At 42.8% G+C, this 19,817-nt stretch overlaps 3 protein-coding genes across 3 annotated transcripts; 2 read left to right on the top strand and 1 right to left on the bottom strand.

Moving 5' to 3' along the window:
- Positions 1-5,654: 5,654 nt before the first annotated feature.
- Positions 5,655-9,476, top strand: LOC4324988 (magnesium transporter MRS2-F-like). Its single transcript, NM_001405451.1, has 6 exons — positions 5,655-6,136; positions 6,722-6,970; positions 7,340-7,468; positions 7,954-8,096; positions 8,223-8,358; positions 8,717-9,476. The coding sequence occupies exons 1-6, from the start codon at positions 5,765-5,767 to the stop codon at positions 9,020-9,022; spliced, it is 1,335 nt and encodes a 444-aa protein (NP_001392380.1). The 5' UTR covers positions 5,655-5,764; the 3' UTR covers positions 9,023-9,476.
- Positions 9,477-10,031: 555 nt separating this feature from the next.
- LOC4324987 (uncharacterized) lies at positions 10,032-11,960 on the top strand. Its single transcript, NM_001405452.1, has 2 exons — positions 10,032-10,287; positions 11,486-11,960. The coding sequence occupies exons 1-2, from the start codon at positions 10,183-10,185 to the stop codon at positions 11,564-11,566; spliced, it is 186 nt and encodes a 61-aa protein (NP_001392381.1). The 5' UTR covers positions 10,032-10,182; the 3' UTR covers positions 11,567-11,960.
- Positions 11,961-12,286: 326 nt separating this feature from the next.
- Positions 12,287-16,682, bottom strand: LOC4324985 (BTB/POZ and TAZ domain-containing protein 2). The gene is made up of 5 exons (NM_001405453.1): positions 16,446-16,682; positions 16,140-16,303; positions 14,066-14,372; positions 12,947-13,254; positions 12,287-12,747 (listed from the first exon to the last, which is right to left on the bottom strand). The coding sequence occupies exons 1-5, from the start codon at positions 16,548-16,550 to the stop codon at positions 12,588-12,590; spliced, it is 1,044 nt and encodes a 347-aa protein (NP_001392382.1). The 5' UTR covers positions 16,551-16,682; the 3' UTR covers positions 12,287-12,587.
- Positions 16,683-19,817: the final 3,135 nt, after the last annotated feature.

Below are 19,817 nucleotides of genomic sequence, written 5' to 3'. Positions count from 1 at the left end.
TGTTCTTTAGAGAAAATAGTGACGCTCGTTACCCATTTTTATAGTAAAATTCCACTTACTCCACTTACTCTCATAGTAAAATTTATAAATTACCCATTTTAAATATTAAAATTCAATCAAATCCAAATAAAACAGTGACATATAAAATTAAATTAAGATGAATTTGAATTTTATGTAATATTATAGTAAATTTTATTCTATGTTCAGTAAAGCACGTATATTTAGCTCATAATTATATGAAATGAATAGAACTAAAACCTGTATATAGCTGTATACTCCTACTGTATCAATGAGATTGTCCGCAGACACTAATATATGGAATCAGACTCCCGTATCAGCCACTGCTATTACATTGGAAGTACTGTAGAGGAGGTGTGTCCTTCCGCATGTTATGCATACTGTCAGTTGAGCTATGAATATGATGTCTTGAAATTTCAAAATGTCAAGGTTTTTTGGAACAAAAATTATGAATACTTACCTAGGGGTGCTTTCATAAATAATTTTATTTTATAGGCGTGATATTGAGAAAGAGGCATGAGTAAGAAGCCACGAGGCGGTCGCAGGCGCAGCTAGCTAGAGCGGTGAGCTGTTCCATCTCTCATCCTCTCTTTTATTCATCCTCTCAATTCATTTCCTTCGATCATCTCCATTCTCCAGCAGCAGCTAGCTAGCTAGGTGCATCATCTGACTCCGGCGGCACCTGCGTCGCTGTCTCTTGCTAGTCGCCAGTTTTCTGATGAGGACATCCCAATCATGACTATACCAAGTTCAACTACTGCTACACATGATCAAGTAATGGAAGGACTGATTACGCAAAGTCGTGCGCAGAAACTACAACAACAGGTGAACTCACTCCTTGCTACATTTGATGCATCTATAGATGAGAATGTTATACTACCTAAATGTTCTACTTTGGTTGCGCTTAGGATTATGCAACAAGAGGAAGCTGAATCGGACCATGAAGATCAAACCGCTACAGTGAAAAACGGACCAGTTCAACTTCAAAACAGACCAGTTTAAGAAATCGTCATAACTTTTGATTCTCAAAAGCTATGAAGGTGAATGAGCATTTTTTTTTGGAAAGCTTATTGAGTCTAGTTTCACACCCAACAAACCGCTCGTCCATTGGATTTCCCACTAAAGAGTTATGGCCAGATTAGTGGACACTGCTCCGAAGGCCAATAGTCTGCCATGACATTTAACTTTCCATGCAAAACTGTATCAATCTATAATATTTCGTAGTGCATTATGCACATGGTGTGAAAGCTTATTAAGTTAGCTTTCCAACGCAACTGACCCCATGTCATTTGGACTTTCCAATAAGGAGTAACGACCTTTTTTTACTGAAGGCTACTCATAAGCCAAACAGACGCGCGAGTCTTCTCGGAAATTCACTTGTTGAGGCCTTTGGGCTAGTCTATGTCCTTCTTTCAAGACTTTTCATACCTATCTAGGAGGGTTGTTCCTAGTATAAATATTCCTTATGTGCTTTCAGAAACAACTTTTGATGATTTGATAACCTGAATGTTTTTTTCAGCCAAGCTGCTTGAGTGTCTTACACCCCTTTGTTCTTGCGAGTTCTTTTTGGACTTGTGAGGAAGATCTCTCTGAGGTCCCCTAGTTCGTGCACCACGGCTTCTAGTTTGGCTGCACCGTATTGTGTGGATTAGTTCCGAATTGTGGTTTTGCGGTTGTTCGGAGATCGAGTCGAAGTTCTCACGGTTTCGGTGTCTCTCTCCCCGTCGCTTGGTCGCATCCAACCTTAGCAGTTATAAAGCTAGTTACCCACTGTTTCTACAACAAGTTATCCTTGGTTTTCAACCTACTGTCGTGAAGATCGGGCCACCCTTCGCGAGTGTGTTCACATCATTTTCTCTCTGGATTTTCTTTCTTTCATTGTTGTATCTTTTTTTTTTCTTTCTCCTAAAAGCACATTGGCTGTAGCTCGAGATTTGCTGGCATCGATATCAGGATATATCCGCGTGAGGCAGAGCAAAGCCTGTGAGGATCTTCTTCCTCTGCTTTTCCTTCCATTTCCGCCTATCTCTCACGCTCCGCCTATCTATCTAGCTATCGGGAGGCGGGAACCGTAGTGGATGCAATGGTGGAGGAGGTGGTGGAGGCAGACTCAGTGGCATGATGAGGAAGATCAAGCCGCCTCCGCCGCACTTCACCGGCCTATCATTGAAGTCATCTTGCTCTTGAAGAGTAGCGCCTGGATCAGGTTCTGAGAGTGACCATGGAGGATTTTTTTTTCCTTTGCCGCTCATTTTGTTTTCCTTCCTGTTCATGATCATGCCATTTGCCCGTTTCGCCTCAAAGCCTCGTGAAGAATTTATGCAGATTTTTTTCTCTCATCTAATGGCTACGATCGTCTCTCTCTATTTTGTCCTTTTCTGAATCGGACGGGTATACTTGGTGTTGCTTCCGTGGCCCAACCATGTTGCGTCTTGGGATTAGCTTTTCAATTAGAGAGATTTTCCTTAAAGAGTAAATTTCAAGTAGCTGTAGATATTTTGAAAAAAAAATCACAAAACTATATATAGTTAAATTTACTATAAATATCACAAAGTTACATATACAGCATATCCTTTATCATAAAATTACATATTATAACTGCTCCATCCTAACATTGTTATTCTAATGGAGGCTTAAAATCTGTATTTTTTTTAATAAATCTAAGATTTAAAATATGTAGGTTTATGATAAAACTGATGGTATATATGTGATTTTGTGATATTATAACTAAAATCTATCAACCTGATTGTTTTGCTTACAGCTAAATAAGCCGCAAAACACCATATAAGCAATAAATAATAATTTATATGTACAACTTTTATATTTATATTACATACAGTTAAAAAAACAATTGCTAAAATTAAAGTACAATGAACCAACCCTCCCCCCACCCTACCACCACCACAAAAAAATGAACTCAGCATGTAAGTTTTAAAATGGTTTATACGCTGAAATTCAAGCTCCGAAATCTTTGTGATAAATTTAGCACTGAATGTGTGGTTTTGTGATCAATTTAGCACTAAATATATGGTTTTGTGATAAATTTTGCAGGGAAATTGAGTTAGATAGGCAAATATAGCATGTTCTGGCTGTATCCCTGTAACACAACGGAACTATTTCGTTATCCATGTCAAATCTTCCTAATGCGCAAGGGACGGCAAAGGAAAATCGATAACATAATAACTTTTTTTTATGAACGAAACATTGATACCATAGCCGGGGAAGATCCCTGTTTGTGCAGTAGAATATGCTTTAAAGCCACACCGTATCTTCCGATATCTCACCCTCTCATTCCAATCCATCCATTATCTTGGTGCAAATCATATCATGTTTCCTTTTGGAAAAGCAAAGTCAAGAAGAACGGACGACGATAACTTTAAAGCTTCCTTTGAGCTGCCAGAATGGATGAGGCGATTTGATTGATGCATGCAATTTGACACAAACGTTCGTCAATGATCGCCGGTTTCGTGAAATTTCAACAATGCAATGAGCCAATGATGCGTTGAACCTGATTCATGTATTCTTGACCTTCTATCAAATAGTAGCACCTCTTACAGTTGAAGATTGATGAAGCCACATAAGGTTTCTTGTGCTGAACACTCATTTGCTAGTTTTCTTGTCCCAATTATCTCCACCACGCGTTCGAAAACCTTATCTGGAAACTTGCGGAAGCGCTCACTGACACTGAGTTCAAGCTTCTCATCAGTGGTCATAGATCTCCAAATATGCAACAATTCAACAAACTGGAATACCACACTTGAAAACATCACTGTGTGCTAGAAATTAACTGTACTCATTGGTTTGGACGCTATAAAAATATATAACGTAAATAAAATCTTGACGGCCAACATAGATCAGTATATATTTCATTCGAATGCCCCATATGCTACCTGCACTTGGATGCAATACATCCAGCATGTCATCAATACCTCGTGCTATTTTATCAAGCTGAAAACAGAAACATGTCTTGAATCCTGGAAGTCTTCTAATATATTTTGTGATATTTCTGGTGAAGGAACACTATCTTTTTTTTAAAAAAAAACAAAGGGAACTCTATTTCACGTACACAGTTGGCATACCTTCTCCAACAACTTAGCAGAAAATTTCTTAGGCTTTCAAAGGTGAAGGGCTTCTGTCATTTACAGCTTCTCCCAAAATCAAAATCACTCTCAAGCACTCAAAATTCTTTTATCGAAATTTTAAAAAGTGTAGTTACAAAAATTTAAAATAAACTACGAACCAGATTCCGTAGCTACTAATCAGCTTTTTTATAATCTTAAACTCTTTAAACAAGACCTTAGGGCCTGTGGCTCCTCTCTTCAGGTCTGGAGGCCGACCTCTATGGTCTGTTTGCCTGAGTATTGTCACAAGGGTTTTGATTCCTTAGTCCTCCTCGTCTCCTAGTAGCTGTAGAAGGATCGGAACTCTATGTTAGATTACTCTCTCTCTCTCTCGCCAGTTTCGGTGGTTCTCGAGTCCATTCTAAAAAAACACCTATGCTCAGCTGCTGGCGCCGCGTCTTTTGGGGACTTGTTGGGAGTGCAGTGGGGCTCCGCCTCCCCTCTCTCTTGTATAGAAGTAGCGTCCAGTTTTAACTCAGTTTTTTTTTCTTTATCCTTATTCCCGGACAATGACCCTCTATGGTTGATTGTGGTGTATAATTGAACTCTCTTTCTAATATCTTCTTTCTATAAAGTTATTGTCCACTAAACACCTAAAGCTCAATATGCAAACATAGTATTTATTAGCACTCCTATAAAATCTACATGCAAGCATGCCATATAAACCCATTATGCACACAAACTCAACGTGCAAGCACATATTAATTATATCTACAATTTATTTCATTCTAAAACAAAACATTCACATGCTAAATCATTATTCTCAAATTATTTTTATAATATTTCAATCCAAATCATTTCATCATTTCTCCATTATCTGATATATATACCGCAGCAAAGCGTGGGGCATCATCTAATATATTAATATTAATTTGCAATCTTCTACGCATTTGCAAAAAAAAATTCCTGCCAGCGTGATGGCCCGGTGCGTCGATTGGTTTTCGCCCACGTCGCTGAAGTGAAGGCCTAGCTGTTTGGGATGCATTGTGGCGGGTTGGCATCGTCTGCCTTCAGGGTGATACGGCAAACTTTGCCGTTGCTTTATTTGGAGCATCCATACGTGACCAACAGCTAGATTCCATCCCCCCCCATATCTTACAAGTAACTAACATCGTACTGCACCTATTTCGGTAACAAATGAATTCAGAAAATCAGCACCAATAACAAACATGCTATTGTTATCTCCATGTTCTCCTTTTAATTTCTACAGACTTAAACTAAGAATCCAGCGGTTGGTCACGTATGGATGCTCTACATGAAGCAGATGCAAAGTTTGCCGTATCACCCCGAAGGACGATGCCAACCCCATGGTAGCGTCACTTCTCTTCCCGCCTCATATGCAGCTGGCCCGCATTAATCCAACGGCTAATGATGGCTTTCAACTCTCATGTCAAAAAAACTTTGCAAAAACACCCTTACTCTTACTCTGATCTCCACAATTTCCAGCGATCCTGTAATTTTCCAAAAACACCCTTGTCTAAATCGCGTATTACTCCCCACGAATCCGTCTCTCCTGAGCCAACCACCGCCGAATGCCGCATCTCCCGACATCCGGCTCCCGCGAACTCATCCCCCCTTTCCACGGTTTCCGTCGATCGAAACCCTAACCCTAGGGTATAGAGAGGATGAGGCCCTCGGCGGCGGCGGGCGGCGGCGGCGGCGGCGGCGGGAGGCGGAAAGCGGCGGCGGCGGCGGCCGCGGCGAGCCGGGAGTGGCTGGTCGTGCCGGCGTCGGGGCAGGCGCGGGTGGAGGAGGCCGGGAAGCACGCGGTGATGGCGCGGACGGGGCTGCCGGCGCGCGACCTGCGGGTGCTGGACCCGCTGCTGTCGTACCCTTCCACGATCCTGGGTCGCGAGCGCGCCATCGTCGTCAACCTGGAGCGCGTCAAGGCCGTGATCACCGCCGCCGAGGTGCTGCTCCCGAACTCCAAGGACCCCGCCTTCGCGAGCTTTGTCTGCGACCTGCAGGCCCGCGTCCTCGCCTCGTCCTCCGACCAGGTCCAACATCTCCTCCTCCCTCCCTCCCTGTTGCTAATTTATATGAAGAATCGTGGTATGAGGTCCGAGATTATGGTGGATTGAACTGCCTTGTACGGGTTCTAATCATTTTGCCCTTTTGCAGTTTTGCCTATAGACTGTATGTTTTAGGAGTTGTATGGTATGGTAGCAGTGGTTCGAGTGGATAAGAATTACTGTATATCGGCAGCATACCTTGTGGAATTATATATTTTTTAATTGTAGTTTATCAGAATTGCAATCAGGCTGGCCCTACTCATCTTGACTCTTCTTGAGTACATTTGCGAGATCACATGTAGATGCTTGTTAATTTCTGTTGTGTTCCCTCAATGAACTTTGCGTAGTAGCCATTGTTTATCTCTCCCCCCCCCCCCCCCCCTCTTCCTCAAACACTGATAGTAGCCATTGTGAGGTAATCGTAACCAAGACAAAGTTTATTAGCAGGTGCAGATAGATATGGAGAAATGGTCCAGGATAATGCATAGGCAGAACAATAGATGATGGTTTACTTCTATGTGCTGACCGTGTTAGGGGTTATATCACTAAATGTCTTTTCTTCTTTATCAGGCTGCAGAATTTACTGATATGGAAGGCGAATCATCTGCAGTTACTTCACCATTTCCTGCTCTGACTTCAACCACACCAAATGAATTGGAGATGACTAACAAGAATTCCAATGTGGTAGGCGGAATGACTCACAGCAACAGTATGCCCACATTGACTGCTGCAAAAGATGGAAATACCAAAGTTTTACCCTTCGAATTCCGAGCACTTGAAGTGTGCCTTGAGTCAGCCTGTAGAAGCCTAGAAGAGGAAGTAAGTGCTTTCCCTTATGCAATCACCTGTATGTAAAGTTTGGTGAAGTTTTAGAATGCATATATGGAACTGAATTAATAAAAAGCTTTGATACATTTTTCGGTTGTTTGGTAACTAAGTGGTCATTGTTTTTACATAGAAGATTAGATAATTTATCTTCACATGTGCTGGTTAAGTGGTTATTAACTTGAGGCCAAGCCCTTAGGAGAGACATATAGAAATTTGATGAAGCATGGTTCTTCAAATTCGCTGTGAAAGAGGTGTTCTGAACCTTAGTTATGGAGAAACTCATGCATCTTATGAAACCAGACAACCTGTAAAACATAGCCTACTTGATGTTTATAGTGTCTGACCTTTTTCCTCCTTCAGACGTCGACTCTGGAGCAAGAGGCGTATCCGGCACTTGATGAGCTGACTTCAAAGATAAGCACACTAAATCTTGAGCGAGTTAGGCAAATTAAGAGCCGCCTGGTTGCAATCTCTGGTCGTGTGCAGAAGGTAGGAAATTGTACCTTTTCAATCACACTTCATGTCACCTACCTGTAGGTTCTTTCGTTCTTACCTATGTTAAATCTTATTTATGTTGCTCTCATGGTTTGGAGATAAACACTGAGTGTGTATCTGATGTTTATGCCATCAAACATATTTTTTTGATCAAGTGCAACTGCTAAATGTGTGAACTTCCTAATTGGTCAGGTGTTATTAAACATGATTTTTTTTTTTCCTTCTGCTGGCTGCAACACTACTTGTTTAACCTTCATATAGTTGTGTGAAGTACTTCCCCCACACCACTTACACCCAAAGGCTAAATACAACAACCGCAGCCCACAACAATCGCATGCATGTGCATGCACACACAAGCATCGGTCTTTTGTTGTCCTCCATAGTTTCCTCTCAAGCTTGCTTGCCTTTCTTCTGAATATTATTTCCTTCAACATTCTCTGAATGCATTCCACCCTTGTTAAAATATTTATTTCTTATAGGTGAGGGATGAACTTGAGCATTTGTTGGATGATGAAATGGACATGGCTGAAATGTATTTGACAGAAAAGCTTACTCGACAAGAAATAAGTGAGACTTCATCTAGAGTTGAGGTTGATGACCCATCTCAACTGGAGGTGGATAGGTAAGTCATGAGAGCACAACATGTCTACATTTTCCTTGAAAGAATAAAACAGGATGTATTTGTGTCTCTTCCACCCATAATCAGCCATTGTTGTCTCTGTGTATGTATAATTTTATATCTGTGTAGGGATGAAGATTATAGAAGTGAGGCAGATGTAAGCAATGGTACCTTTATTGGCTATAAGCCACACATTGAAGAACTGGAGATGCTTTTGGAGGCCTACTTTGTTCAAATTGATGGCACACTTAATAAGCTATCTCATGTAATGACTTTGCCTTTCCCTGTTCCTTGTATTGCTCCAAAGTGTTCTTACAACCTATTATTTGTTGTCAGCAAGTATATTACCAACGAATCTACAATTTTATAATGTTTTATGCATGTTATGTTGGGCTGCTAGGAAGGTTGTGCGTTGCGTTTCATGGATCCATTGGCATTTGCTCTGTTTTTTTCCTGATTTCATGGGAGGTTCTTTACAATGATTTATTTTGATTCTCCTATATGAGCATCGCATGCAACTGTGGGAAACTGGTCCAGGGAGTTGTGCAGTTGAGGGTTTATAAACCAAATTCATGTTGTTTTATGTGCAGTTGAGATTTGACGTTTCTTCTCTATGCTTGCAGCTGAGAGAGTATGTTGATGATACAGAAGATTATATCAACATCATGTTGGATGACAAGCAAAATCAACTTCTACAGATGGGGGTCATGCTCTCCACTGCAACTGTTGTCATTACTGCTGGAGTGGCCGTTGTTGGTCTTTTTGGGATGAATATCGGTATATCGCTTTATGCTGATCCTACAAATGAGGAGGAGAAACGAGCATCAAACATGAAATTTTGGGAAACCACTTTGGGAACCATTGCTGGCTGCACGGTTATGTACATAGTAGCCATGGGTTGGGGGAAGAGAAGTGGACTGCTGCAATAATGAGGGTGCCACGATGAATCACACAAGTTGACGATTGCTAGCCTGGTCAGACAAAGCTCTATAAACAAGAAGACAACATAGGGCTCGACTGTATACCTCCTTGAACATATATAACTGTTGCTCTGATGGCTTGCATGTGCAAGGAACAGAGATGAAAAGGAAGCGATCTTTTTAGCAACTCTGCGCGGCGATGCATGATGTAACTGAGAGATGTATAACAATGTAACTCGGTTTTTGATATTTCGGATGGTTGCACGATTGCTTGTCTGCAAGCCGTCGTACTAATAGTTTGTGCTGTTGTCGTATGTATCTGTAAGCTTCTTGGAAGCTGTAAATGAACTATTACATCATATTCATAAGGAAGTACTAAGAGCATGTCTTATCTGAAGGGTTAGTATGAGCTGTAAATGAACATGTTATTCATAGGGAAATACTAAGAACTGTGAATGAAACATGTCTTATGGTCAGGGACTTAGTGCTTCTGTGCTTGCACTCTGATCGTTGCTTAGTACAGTACGTACTCGTCAACAGGTGCATAAGTTAGAGATAAATGATGTCTTTTTGGACGAAGATAATATCCATTTAATACGGAAAAGCTAACAGGTGTGATTTGTGTTTCTTCTCTATTTTTAAATTTCGATTTGATAATGGCACAGTTTTCGGGTCTTCGGACAAACTCACAACATCATGTCTTAGGTTTATTTTATGGGATGAAGAGAGTATAAGATTATTTTGAGAGAGAGAGGGACATAGAGAAAAATCCCTCGTTTCTCATGCATATTTTTCCCAAAATGCTAAACGGTGTGTTTTATGAAAAATTATCCTAAAAATCATATTAAAATATTTTTCAAGTTTAAAATAATTAATATTTAATTAATCATATACCGATCGTTTACATATATTTTCGATATTTTCTTCTCCTCTCACACGCAGAACTAGCTTGATCGGTTGGTCCCACCAGTTAACGAGGCCCATTTAAAAATCTAGCGAAGTTGTTCTCGGCCCGCTCAGCCCAAGAGAGTTTGTACGGCCGTCTCCTATTGGTGAAGTCTGTGTGTATCTCTTTCTCCCCCTTCCCCTTGTCCCGAAGACGCCGCCGTTGCCAAATCCCAAATCCGCCGCGGAGCGAAAGGGTGGGAGATCGGAGGAGAAGAAGGAAGATGGTGAAGGTGGCGACCTACTTCGCCATGACCTTCGGCGCGTTCCTCTTCTGGCAGTCCATGGACAGGGTCCACGTCTGGATCGCCCTCCACCAGGACGAGAAGGTAACACTAGCTCCTGCCCTAATCTATCTTTCCCCACTAAATTCATCAGTTTGGCATGTTAGATCTAGGCGTTGCCTGTGTGTGATTGGTCCGCGTGGGTGTTAGGCTGTGCTGGGGGTTGCCGGATCCGTCCTGACCTGATGAACCGCGGATTATTTGGAGTTGGTTTGTTCTAGTTTTAGGGTTCAGATTTGATGCTTTGGCTTTCTGCAGTGTTGGTGGCTGTGCTGCACTGTCGTGGCTTACATTTTTTTTAAAAAAAAATGAATACATCTGAAATGAAACATGGAGAGTTGTGGTAATCGAGGAAACAATGGTTGCATCTCGCATCTTAAGGCACACCAGGCACACAAGAAAATCAATTTATGCACTAGGGAATCACAGCGTAGCAGAAACGCCTGTGAACCCAATATGATTATGTTGTGTGGATTAATTGCTGCAGCCTGCAAACTCCTGACTGTTGTGCAAGTTAATACTCAGTGCCGAATGCTGTACACCCTGTGGTTACAGAGGGGTTCATATTAAGCGTAAATTGCCCAAGGCAACTAGTAACCTGTTTGACACATTAGATATGGTTATATTCATTTAATTATGCTGGGCTCCTCCTAAGGTAGTAAGGTTGAATCACCCAAGGTTGGCTTATAACCTATGTACGAAGTCTAGGATCAGTATTCTGTTTTGTTGATTTCTTCATTTGTTGCATTTGTCTCACATTAAGGGTAATTGCTCATGAACAACTTGCTATCTATTTGCAAAAAATAGCACATCAGTTGTTTTTTATGTACTCCACCAGCACTGTGATGCTGCGATTGATCATCGGTCTATCAAAATTGTCTTGGGCGTCAGGATTGTTACCAAACTCCTTAGAAATAGGAAATTCTGTACAGGTAGAATTCGACTTTGTATGCATGTTCACATTCTTTTGGCTCCTCGTTTGCTAGATTGCTCTTGAGACAAGTGAACATTAGGTGCCTAACTACTGTCAGAATTTTTTAAATGCTAGATTGAGACAAGCGAACAAGTTTTGGTGTTCTGTACTCCTATGTGCTCTTGAGACAAGTTTCTACCTGTCCACCCATATACACACCCACCACCGAAACCACAGCGACTGAAAGTTGGAAGTCCGTGTGCAAATTGATGTGTTTTGTGCATGTACTGTGTTTGTTGGAATATGCTGAAAGTGGTTTTGTTCTTGCAGAAAGAGAGGATGGAAAGGGAACAGGAGATAAAGAGAATGCAAGCTGAGCTAATGGCCCAAGCAAAGGAGAGTGAATCATGATTATCATTTGGCAATGGTTTTAGTAGTTGCTTTGTCAAATTTCTTCCTTGGAATGTACTTTCCAAGTGATAATGCTTGGCTGATGTATTCTCCACAGCTCCAATAAACAAGAGATCTTATAACTTTTTGTCAAATGCAAGCGGCTAAGCTCATGATGAGTTATTTGCAGTTTGTATTATACAAAAGAGCAAAACATGCAGCTCCATTTCCATGGTTTGGCGTGATGTTTAGTATCGATTTCATAGATGTTTCAGCTGGTCAGTCTTTTTGGTGAAACAAATGTCTAATGTTTAGAACAAGATGCGCATCTTTTGGTTGCCTTTCTGCATTATTATTGTTCTAACAAACTATATGTATTTCTTAAAAACCAAATATTTGCATCGTCTTTTTTTCAGCTCGCTGTGCCCCTTTTTGAACTGTTTTCTTTTGAGTTCGTCTTCTTTCTTTCGTCACTGCATCATGTATAAATTGTGTGCTTTCTGTTACTCGAGTTACCCAACTTACAAAAGTGAAGTAAAGAAACGACAAACGATTGAGGCCTGATCTAATGTTTGTTTATCAAGGTTTGTTGAAAACCAGCTTGGATCCTTCATGTTTATGGTTTGAGCCACTAAGTAATGTCGGTTTGAGGCACTAATGTCTTGCATATTGTGTTCAGAAAGCCACATGTTGTGTTGAAGGCTTTCAGGTTGAGCTTCCAAGGGAAGGGCATAAAAAGTCTATCAATGTAATCATCCAGGTATGAAACTGTAATGATCATATACCTCACTATTAAAAGTTTATTTACGATATAGGCAATTTTACAACAGATTTCAGCCCATTTCTCTCACCTCACAAAAGAACTCTACAAATTGAAGACAGTAAAGCAACTCAAACTTGAGAGACCAAACCATCTTGAACAAACCAAAAAATAGCTCACTTCAATACACTCATGCACTATGCCTAACTACATAGTAGTACCCTTCTATACTACAATACTCTTCTCTTGACTGTCTCAGGCTGATGCTGTGATTGCACTTGCTCAGCACTGGGAGCAACTCATCTGCCTCCTCTTGCCCAGAGAAGACATGGCCCTGGCAACCCTCACCTTCTTCACCAGAAGCCCCCACTTATCGTCATCATCGCCGGCCTTTGCCTTCGCCTTCGCTGCCGCCTTCTCCTCCTCCTTTCTCCTGAACTGCCTGCAATACACAATGCAAAGATTTTTTTTTCCCAAGTCAAAACCAGATCAATGTAAGCTAATTGAATATTACGCATACGCATTTAGACTTTCAACGATATTTTAGTGAGATTAGATGATATCGCTAGTTTTCATCTTTTCAAGCGTATGTTTAAAAGACGCATTTATGGGTGTGTGAGTGTGACATTGTGATCACTCACATGCAGAGAGGGGTGTTGCAGTGGCCGTCGGGGAGGTCGCAGAGGGCGGCGTGGAGGCGGAGCAGCTGCCACATGCGCTGGCAGCGCGGGCAGCTGGTGCGGTGGCACCGGGAGAAGTGGCGGATCAGCAGCTGCAGTCCCCGGCACGCCGTCGCGTACGCCGGGCACGGCGCCGCCGCCGGCGCACGCCCCACCGGCCCGACCTCCGTGCACCCCTCCGTGCAGATGTGGCTCAGGCAGTCCATCGCCTCGCTCAGCTCCACGTAGACCCCTTGCTCCGCCCTCTTCCTCCTCCACTTCCTCCGCCGCTGCACCATTCAATCACACCGGAGAAAAAAAAAATCAACCACCATGAATTCTAGTAGTAGTAAAAAAAATACTAAAACAAAAATCATGCGATTTTATCAGTCTATTTCAGAGATTATTGGTCAATTAAGGGCCTGTTCACTTTAATGCAAAAGAAAAAAACATTACCAAAATTTTGGCATAGTTGTCAAAATTTTGGTAATTGGCAGGATTTCTTATATAGTTATCAAAATTTGACAGCAAACTAAATGTAGCCACAATTTTGACAACTTTACCAAAATTTGGTAAGATTGAAAATGACATCAAAGTAAACAGGTCCTAATTAGGTTCTTGTCAAAATCAAAATCATTCGACCATAACAAAAACGTTTAGGATCGGGAAACTTCGAGACGGTAAGCCGTTCGAAGTCCATTCAACGTGGTTGGACAGACCAACCGGACCGACCTAGCCTCCCCCAGATACAAGAAATTTCTCATTCAATCCACCAACCAACCACAAAACGCAAAGCACGTCTCGACATAAAATGTGTGCACGAGTGCGACACGGTGGCCCCCGGCTATTCCAGGGACTTAAGGCTCGAAAGATCCCAGTAAAACACGCTCAAAATCATGTTCCCCTAGTGCACGACCCACTGTGCAAATCCTCCCATGCATTTCGGTGTCAATGGAACCGTGTGTCACAGAGCCATTTACAAAAGCGCCCAACATGGATACCCCACACCACATCGAGTGCACAATTCAAAGTTTGAATTTTTTTTGTGTGAAATTCCTGTAAAATTCTACCATGTTGATGAACAGCGATAATGATGTATACCAGGTCGGCGTCGTGGAGGCGCTGGAGGATGTCGAGCTCGAGCCAGGGGTCGTTCTCCTGGAGGAATCGCCACGCCTCGGTCTTCTCCACGGCCTTGAACTCCTTGGCGAGCAGCCTGGTGCAGCGCAGGTGCAGCTGCGGCGCGTCGCACAGCGCCGCCAGCTGCATCGTGTCCACCACCGACTCCGCCGTGAGCCGCGACCCGATCGCCCCCTCGCACCGCCGCTTCAGCCACGGCACCCGGTACGCGTGCGCCAGCACCAGCATCTGCGCCGCGCTCTTCTCGTCAATCTCCTCCTCATCACCACTGCACAATTAGTTAACAAAATTTACACAGTATTAGCACGTCTAATATGCAAATGTTTTTTTCTCAAATATTTCTACTACACGTTTTGTGGTCCAAGTTACAGAAAATCACATACACTTTGACACTTGGCACTTGAGTACATATATTTTGGTTGTGTAGTTTCACAAAACTACATTATCGATGTATAGATTCACCCGTGAGATGATGTGGCTATTACACCTAAGACGAGGACATGGCATTCTATTACCAGCCATCGCACGAAATTAATATGATGTCACGTCCTCATCTTAGATGGAACAACCACGTCATCTCACGGGTGGAACAACCATATCATCTCACGGGTGAATCCATTCATCGATAGTGTGGTTTTATGAAACTAAACTACCGAAATATATGTACTTAAGTGTCAAGTGTCAAGTGTCAAAATGTGTGTGATTTTCTGCAACTTGAACCATAAAACTTCTACTTTTGTGAAATTTACTCTATTACTAATGTTGAGAAAGGCACGAAAGTCTTCATTCGTTTCAAACGGATCGGGACACTGGGACAGTTTGGGCAGGTCCCTACCTCTGCATCTCCACACACAAAAAGAGAGTTCTTTTTTTTTTTCAACAAAAACCAACACGAGATGATGGCTGAGGCGGCGAGCGGTCCCGGCCCTGCAAGCCGCACCAGCGACAGCAACGATTTTTCTTGTGGCGCCGACGAGATCGGCTGCCTGCTTGGTGCTCGCCTGCAAGGGGAGGGTTCCAACTAGGCAGGCGCTACCACACCAAACTCCAAACCAAGCGGCGGAAAAAGAAAGCCAAAATCATCCTCTTCTCGACTTCTCCTACTGCTCTAGTGGTCTAGTACTTATCGTTGCTTCGCTTTACTACTACTTTTTCTCTCTTTTTTTTTCTCTGTCTGTGCCGTCCAAGTCGACGCGCCGAGGCAAGGCATGGATTCTGCTCCACGAGATTTGTTTACGGCTCTCGGAGCTGGAGATGGCGATGTTTCGATGCTCTGTTTGTGTCATTTGTGTGGGGTTGTGTTGTGTCACCTTACCTGACCTGCCTTGTCAAGACTCGCACAGTTTGATGAGGCACAAAAAATCGGCAAATTGGCCAACTTGGAGGGGATTTTATCACGGAGGCTGCCAAAGCGATCTGTCTAATCACTTAGCGAGATTCTTGGAATGGTTCATTGGATCTGTAAGCTGTGTGATAGATGAAGAAAATATCCGTGGTTTAGCCGGGCCTGCCTTGATTGGACTGCCTATCTAGCAAGGACTTTGGACACCAGATTTTTTTTTTCAGTTTTTTTCCTACAGCATTCGCTCCGAAGGTTTTGCTCGTTCTGCTACAGATACAGAATAGTGATTAAGCATATTTTCACCCACTGTTTATCATCGCTTAAAAACTTTCAACATCATTTCGTCGTATCTACCGTTTTCATAGTTTAGGTAGCAATTATTAGTAGCCAATTACTGCTACCATGATCAACAGAAAAAACGTACCCTCTAATAAAAAAATAAACTAAAAATATATAATTTTCAACTAAACCATAGAAGAAGAGATCGAGTTTCTTGTCAGCGTGGCCTACACGTGTGACATGTTTTTCTTTCCCCCTCGTGAGTTAATACGAGTAATTAGTCTTCGAAGACCATTAATTCTTCAACTAATCGCCCATCTTTTGCAAGAAACGGATGCTCGAAAAGCAAAGACTACCAGCAGAAATCCCATCCTAGAGGGGAATGGCCGAATGGAATGGACGAGGGCACGGTACCTGCTGCCGGCGTAGAGGAGGCGGACGAAGGCGGCCGCGGCGTCGTCGGTGACGCCGCGGATCAGGACGACGGCCCTGCGGACCTTGCCGCCGCCGGCGGCGGCGTCCCTCTCCTTCTTCAGGCGGCGCTGCAGGATGCTCTCCAGCACCGGCGACGCCGACGCCTGGTGATCAAACCAAACAAACAAAGAATTAAACGGAGATTTCCTCGTCAGAACACGCCCGACGCCAACCAGAATTTGACCACAGAAACTATCTCCAGCTAAAAGGATTCATGAATTTGCTGATGAAAGAGGAGAAGCTTACAAGAACAGTGGAATGCGCGGGGATCCTCCGGCGGCCGGAGGAGGTGATGACGTCGACGTCGGCGGCGGCGGCGGCGTCGCCGGCGGCCCGCACACCCTCGCACATCTTGTGCTAGTACGGATGAGCCGATGAATCCCCACAGGGATGGGAGGAAGGAATCGTGGGAGGAAAAAATATCTTGGAAGAGAGCGAAATGTTCAGCAGAGGCGTCGCGGCGTGCGAGTACTATGCATCTGAGGGCAATTGCCGCGGGTTTTTGAAGGTTTATATAGAAATCCAAAAACTGCGGTCCTTTGAACGGCTGTTCTTTTTTGATGGAAGCCCCCGGGTAGAATTTTATTTTCACAAAAGCCCTTTATCCTTCTCTACACTGTGCGTGGTGAGGACGTGACTACGTGAGGTTGGTTTAAGACGGGCTGACCATCGTCAACTGCACAAACTTATTTATGGAACGTAATCATATGAGGAAAAAAAAGTATGTATATTGAGCAATTATAGCAAGTTTTAGCTATAAATCTGAACACACAATTATATAGATTTATAGCTAAAAATATTTATATTTGGGACAGAATTAGTATAAAGTATAGAATTATTCAAAACTCTTTCTTACATTCACCAAAAAGTCTTTTACAATCAAAACACAAAGATCATGGATGGTAGCTAAGTTAATTTATAGTACCACTAGTTACACAAGTGGCCGACACAAAACGCTAACATAAGGCAAAAATGCACGAGCCCCTCTACAGAGTTCACAAGTAACCAAGGGATCAAACCGCAAAAATCTGGCTGGCAAACGCGGGCGCCGTGGGCGTGCGTGGTCGCGTCGCCTCCTAGAGGTCGAGTAGCTAAACCGGCTCTTGGAACGAGCAAGCGCCACATAAGCCTCCCCCCACAACGTCGACGTGGCGCCCCCGTGGGCCCCACCCCGTCCTCATCCGCATGGGCCCACCACGGCCCAAAGGAAGCAACAGCCAGTGACAGCTCAGCATCGCCCCCGCCTCCGCGGCGAGGCGACCACCTTGGGCTCTATCCGGGGGAGGCGACGTGGTAAGCACATCCGACGTGGCGCCTGATTAGTTTAGTCCCCCTTGTACGGCCCCGCGATTAGTTACTAATCGAGTAATTAGTAGCAAGTTGGTTGTGGGTTATGGGATGTCTCGGCCACATGCATGAACGGCGGACGTGGCGAGTAGGGTGCATGGTTTTTGTGAGACTTATCTCTTTTTGGATGGATTAAACCATGCTTGATCTGTTGCATCAAGTGTAGCAATTCTAAAGAATTCTACAGAATATAAATAGTGCAGTTGAATTGACATGCACTGTTCTTAAATGTGCACTTTTGAGCACTTTTTGCTTCTTCGGAGTGCCAAAGGTTAGTTCCAAGATTATTCTATAGAGCATATTTTGGTTAGCTACGAACTATGTTTAATTCCATGGATAAATTAAGTAGTCTGTGCATGACATGAAGAAGAGGTCCATGCATTAATCTGGAGGAAAGAACCTATGCTAGTTATACCTAGCTATGCATTAATCTGGAGGAAAGAACCTATGCTAGTTATACCTAGCTTTCTGTTGAGCTTACCTTTTCTCGAGCCCTAAGAATTGCTTATACCAAACATCATGGCCTAAAAAAAGATTCAACTTATCGGTTAAGATAGATGGTTATTAGATCGCTTGAGATATCTGATCACTTCGTTTACCAAACAAATTTCCTAAGTACACTAGTTTTCTTCTGGTATAGTTTGACCTTTCAGACACGCCATTTCTGGGCCACTGAGAAGGAGGTTAATTTGCCCCTTGCAGCAATCCAATGTCACCATTGCAGTAATCTTAGTTCAGGAGGTGATGACTGCTAATGACATTGATGGGGTGGGACCAGATTAATCATTGACCTGTTTAACACTTCAGCATATGTGTGTTCATGCATGACACTATTGCTGCCGGCGCTGTCGGCTTCAGAGTTGAGCTGCTGCAAAATTATCGCACACTGAATATCCGCATCACAGATTCACTAGTTCCATCTTCTGTTCAAATGCCAGAGCATCAAAACTTATCTATATTAAATGTAAATTTACCGATTATAATTTGCAAGTAATGAAAAGGACTTCTGCAATTAAGGCAGACAAAAAGAATCATGGAGGGGACTTATGATGCTGGGATAAACACATGGGTGACTAGGGGCCTTAACCTGCAAGCTGCAAGACCAGAACAACTACTCCGTGGTCAGCCCTTTTTGTGTGATTTTTGTCTCAGACCAGCTAATTTTCCCATTATAAGACTATTATATACACACATGGAAAATGCTCTGAAAAGCTGACCCATAACAAAGATCTCAACGCTTGATATTGCAACTAACAGCACAGTTCATCCAGAGAAAGACCAATTTTTTTTAAGACGGGTTGAGAAAGACCAATTTGTTCCTGGCCTAGTCAAATTCAGAGTTTCAGACTTGTGCACTCGATTTTGTTCTAGGAACATATATACGTCACTTTGTCATCTGCACCGTAAAATACTCCACTTGGTATATATGCGTGTACACTTACGCCTGACCTTCTGACTTACTCGTCTAGTTGATCACCTCTAACGTTATCATTTTCTTGCAGAGCATTCCTATCTACTTCGCCTCAGCTTCCTGCACCGACTACTAATACTTGATATTGACAGAGATTAATTATGTGCCAAACACGAGATGGTATCTATAATCTTGTTGTCACTATCGTCACAATCCAATGAAAGCATCATTCGCAAGCTTTGTTAGGTGTCAAAATGATTTAGTAGTTCCCAACACAGTACAAGTTGGTGATTTTTTTTTTTGAGTGTGCGATTGATATGAAGAGAGAGCATATGTTGTCATTTGTTCAATACCTTGGTCCTCTTCTTATCTTTGCCTCTGATCGTACGTCAAAGATCTATCTGTAAATTAATTATGATCTGGTGTTTGTAATGCCCGTCTACTTGTACTTCTCTTCTTCTTAACGCAATGATACGTAGCTCTTATGTGTATAAGCGTATTCGAGGGAAAAAAACAGTAATAATTATGAAATAAAAAAGAAAAAAGTTCAGAGTTTGGTTCTGATGCTGTACATAATTGTTGGGCTTGCACTTCAGTTAGGCCTGTGACAGAGCTACGACTAAACTGGGATTCATAGCTGGGCCGAAATTTCGGCCCAGTACACATTCTCAATTATTAGGAAGCCCACATGAAACTGGTGGCCGCTTTAATGAGACCGTGAAGTGGGCCCTACTTAAGCATGAAAAGTAAGCTTACGATCTGAGCCGTCCATGAGCGTATTACACCGGGTCCCACAAGATCTACGGACCAGAACGGATCGCGATGCGTATCTTCCAGGGCCCAAGAAATTCAGATATTCT

The sequence above is a fragment of the Oryza sativa genome, chromosome 1 (genome assembly GCF_034140825.1).
Source record: "Oryza sativa Japonica Group chromosome 1, ASM3414082v1".
Taxonomy (NCBI): Eukaryota; Viridiplantae; Streptophyta; class Magnoliopsida; order Poales; family Poaceae; genus Oryza; species Oryza sativa.
The sequence above is the reverse complement of the archived record's forward strand: the minus strand, read 5'-3'. Positions and strand labels throughout refer to the sequence as shown.

Coding starts and splice junctions, on each gene's coding strand:
- LOC4324988 (NM_001405451.1), top strand. CDS start 5,765: ATGAGGCCCTCGGCGGCGGCGGGCGGCGGCGGCGGCGGCGGCGGGAGG. Junction 6,137..6,721: donor TCGCCTCGTCCTCCGACCAG/GTCCAACATCTC, acceptor CTTCTTTATCAG/GCTGCAGAATTTACTGATAT. Junction 6,971..7,339: donor GTAGAAGCCTAGAAGAGGAA/GTAAGTGCTTTC, acceptor TTCCTCCTTCAG/ACGTCGACTCTGGAGCAAGA.
- LOC4324987 (NM_001405452.1), top strand. CDS start 10,183: ATGGTGAAGGTGGCGACCTACTTCGCCATGACCTTCGGCGCGTTCCTC. Junction 10,288..11,485: donor CCCTCCACCAGGACGAGAAG/GTAACACTAGCT, acceptor TTGTTCTTGCAG/AAAGAGAGGATGGAAAGGGA.
- LOC4324985 (NM_001405453.1), bottom strand. CDS start 16,550: ATGTGCGAGGGTGTGCGGGCCGCCGGCGACGCCGCCGCCGCCGCCGAC. Junction 14,373..16,139: donor CTCCTCTACGCCGGCAGCAG/GTACCGTGCCCT, acceptor CTAATTGTGCAG/TGGTGATGAGGAGGAGATTG. Junction 12,748..12,946: donor TGCAACACCCCTCTCTGCAT/GTGAGTGATCAC, acceptor TGTGTATTGCAG/GCAGTTCAGGAGAAAGGAGG.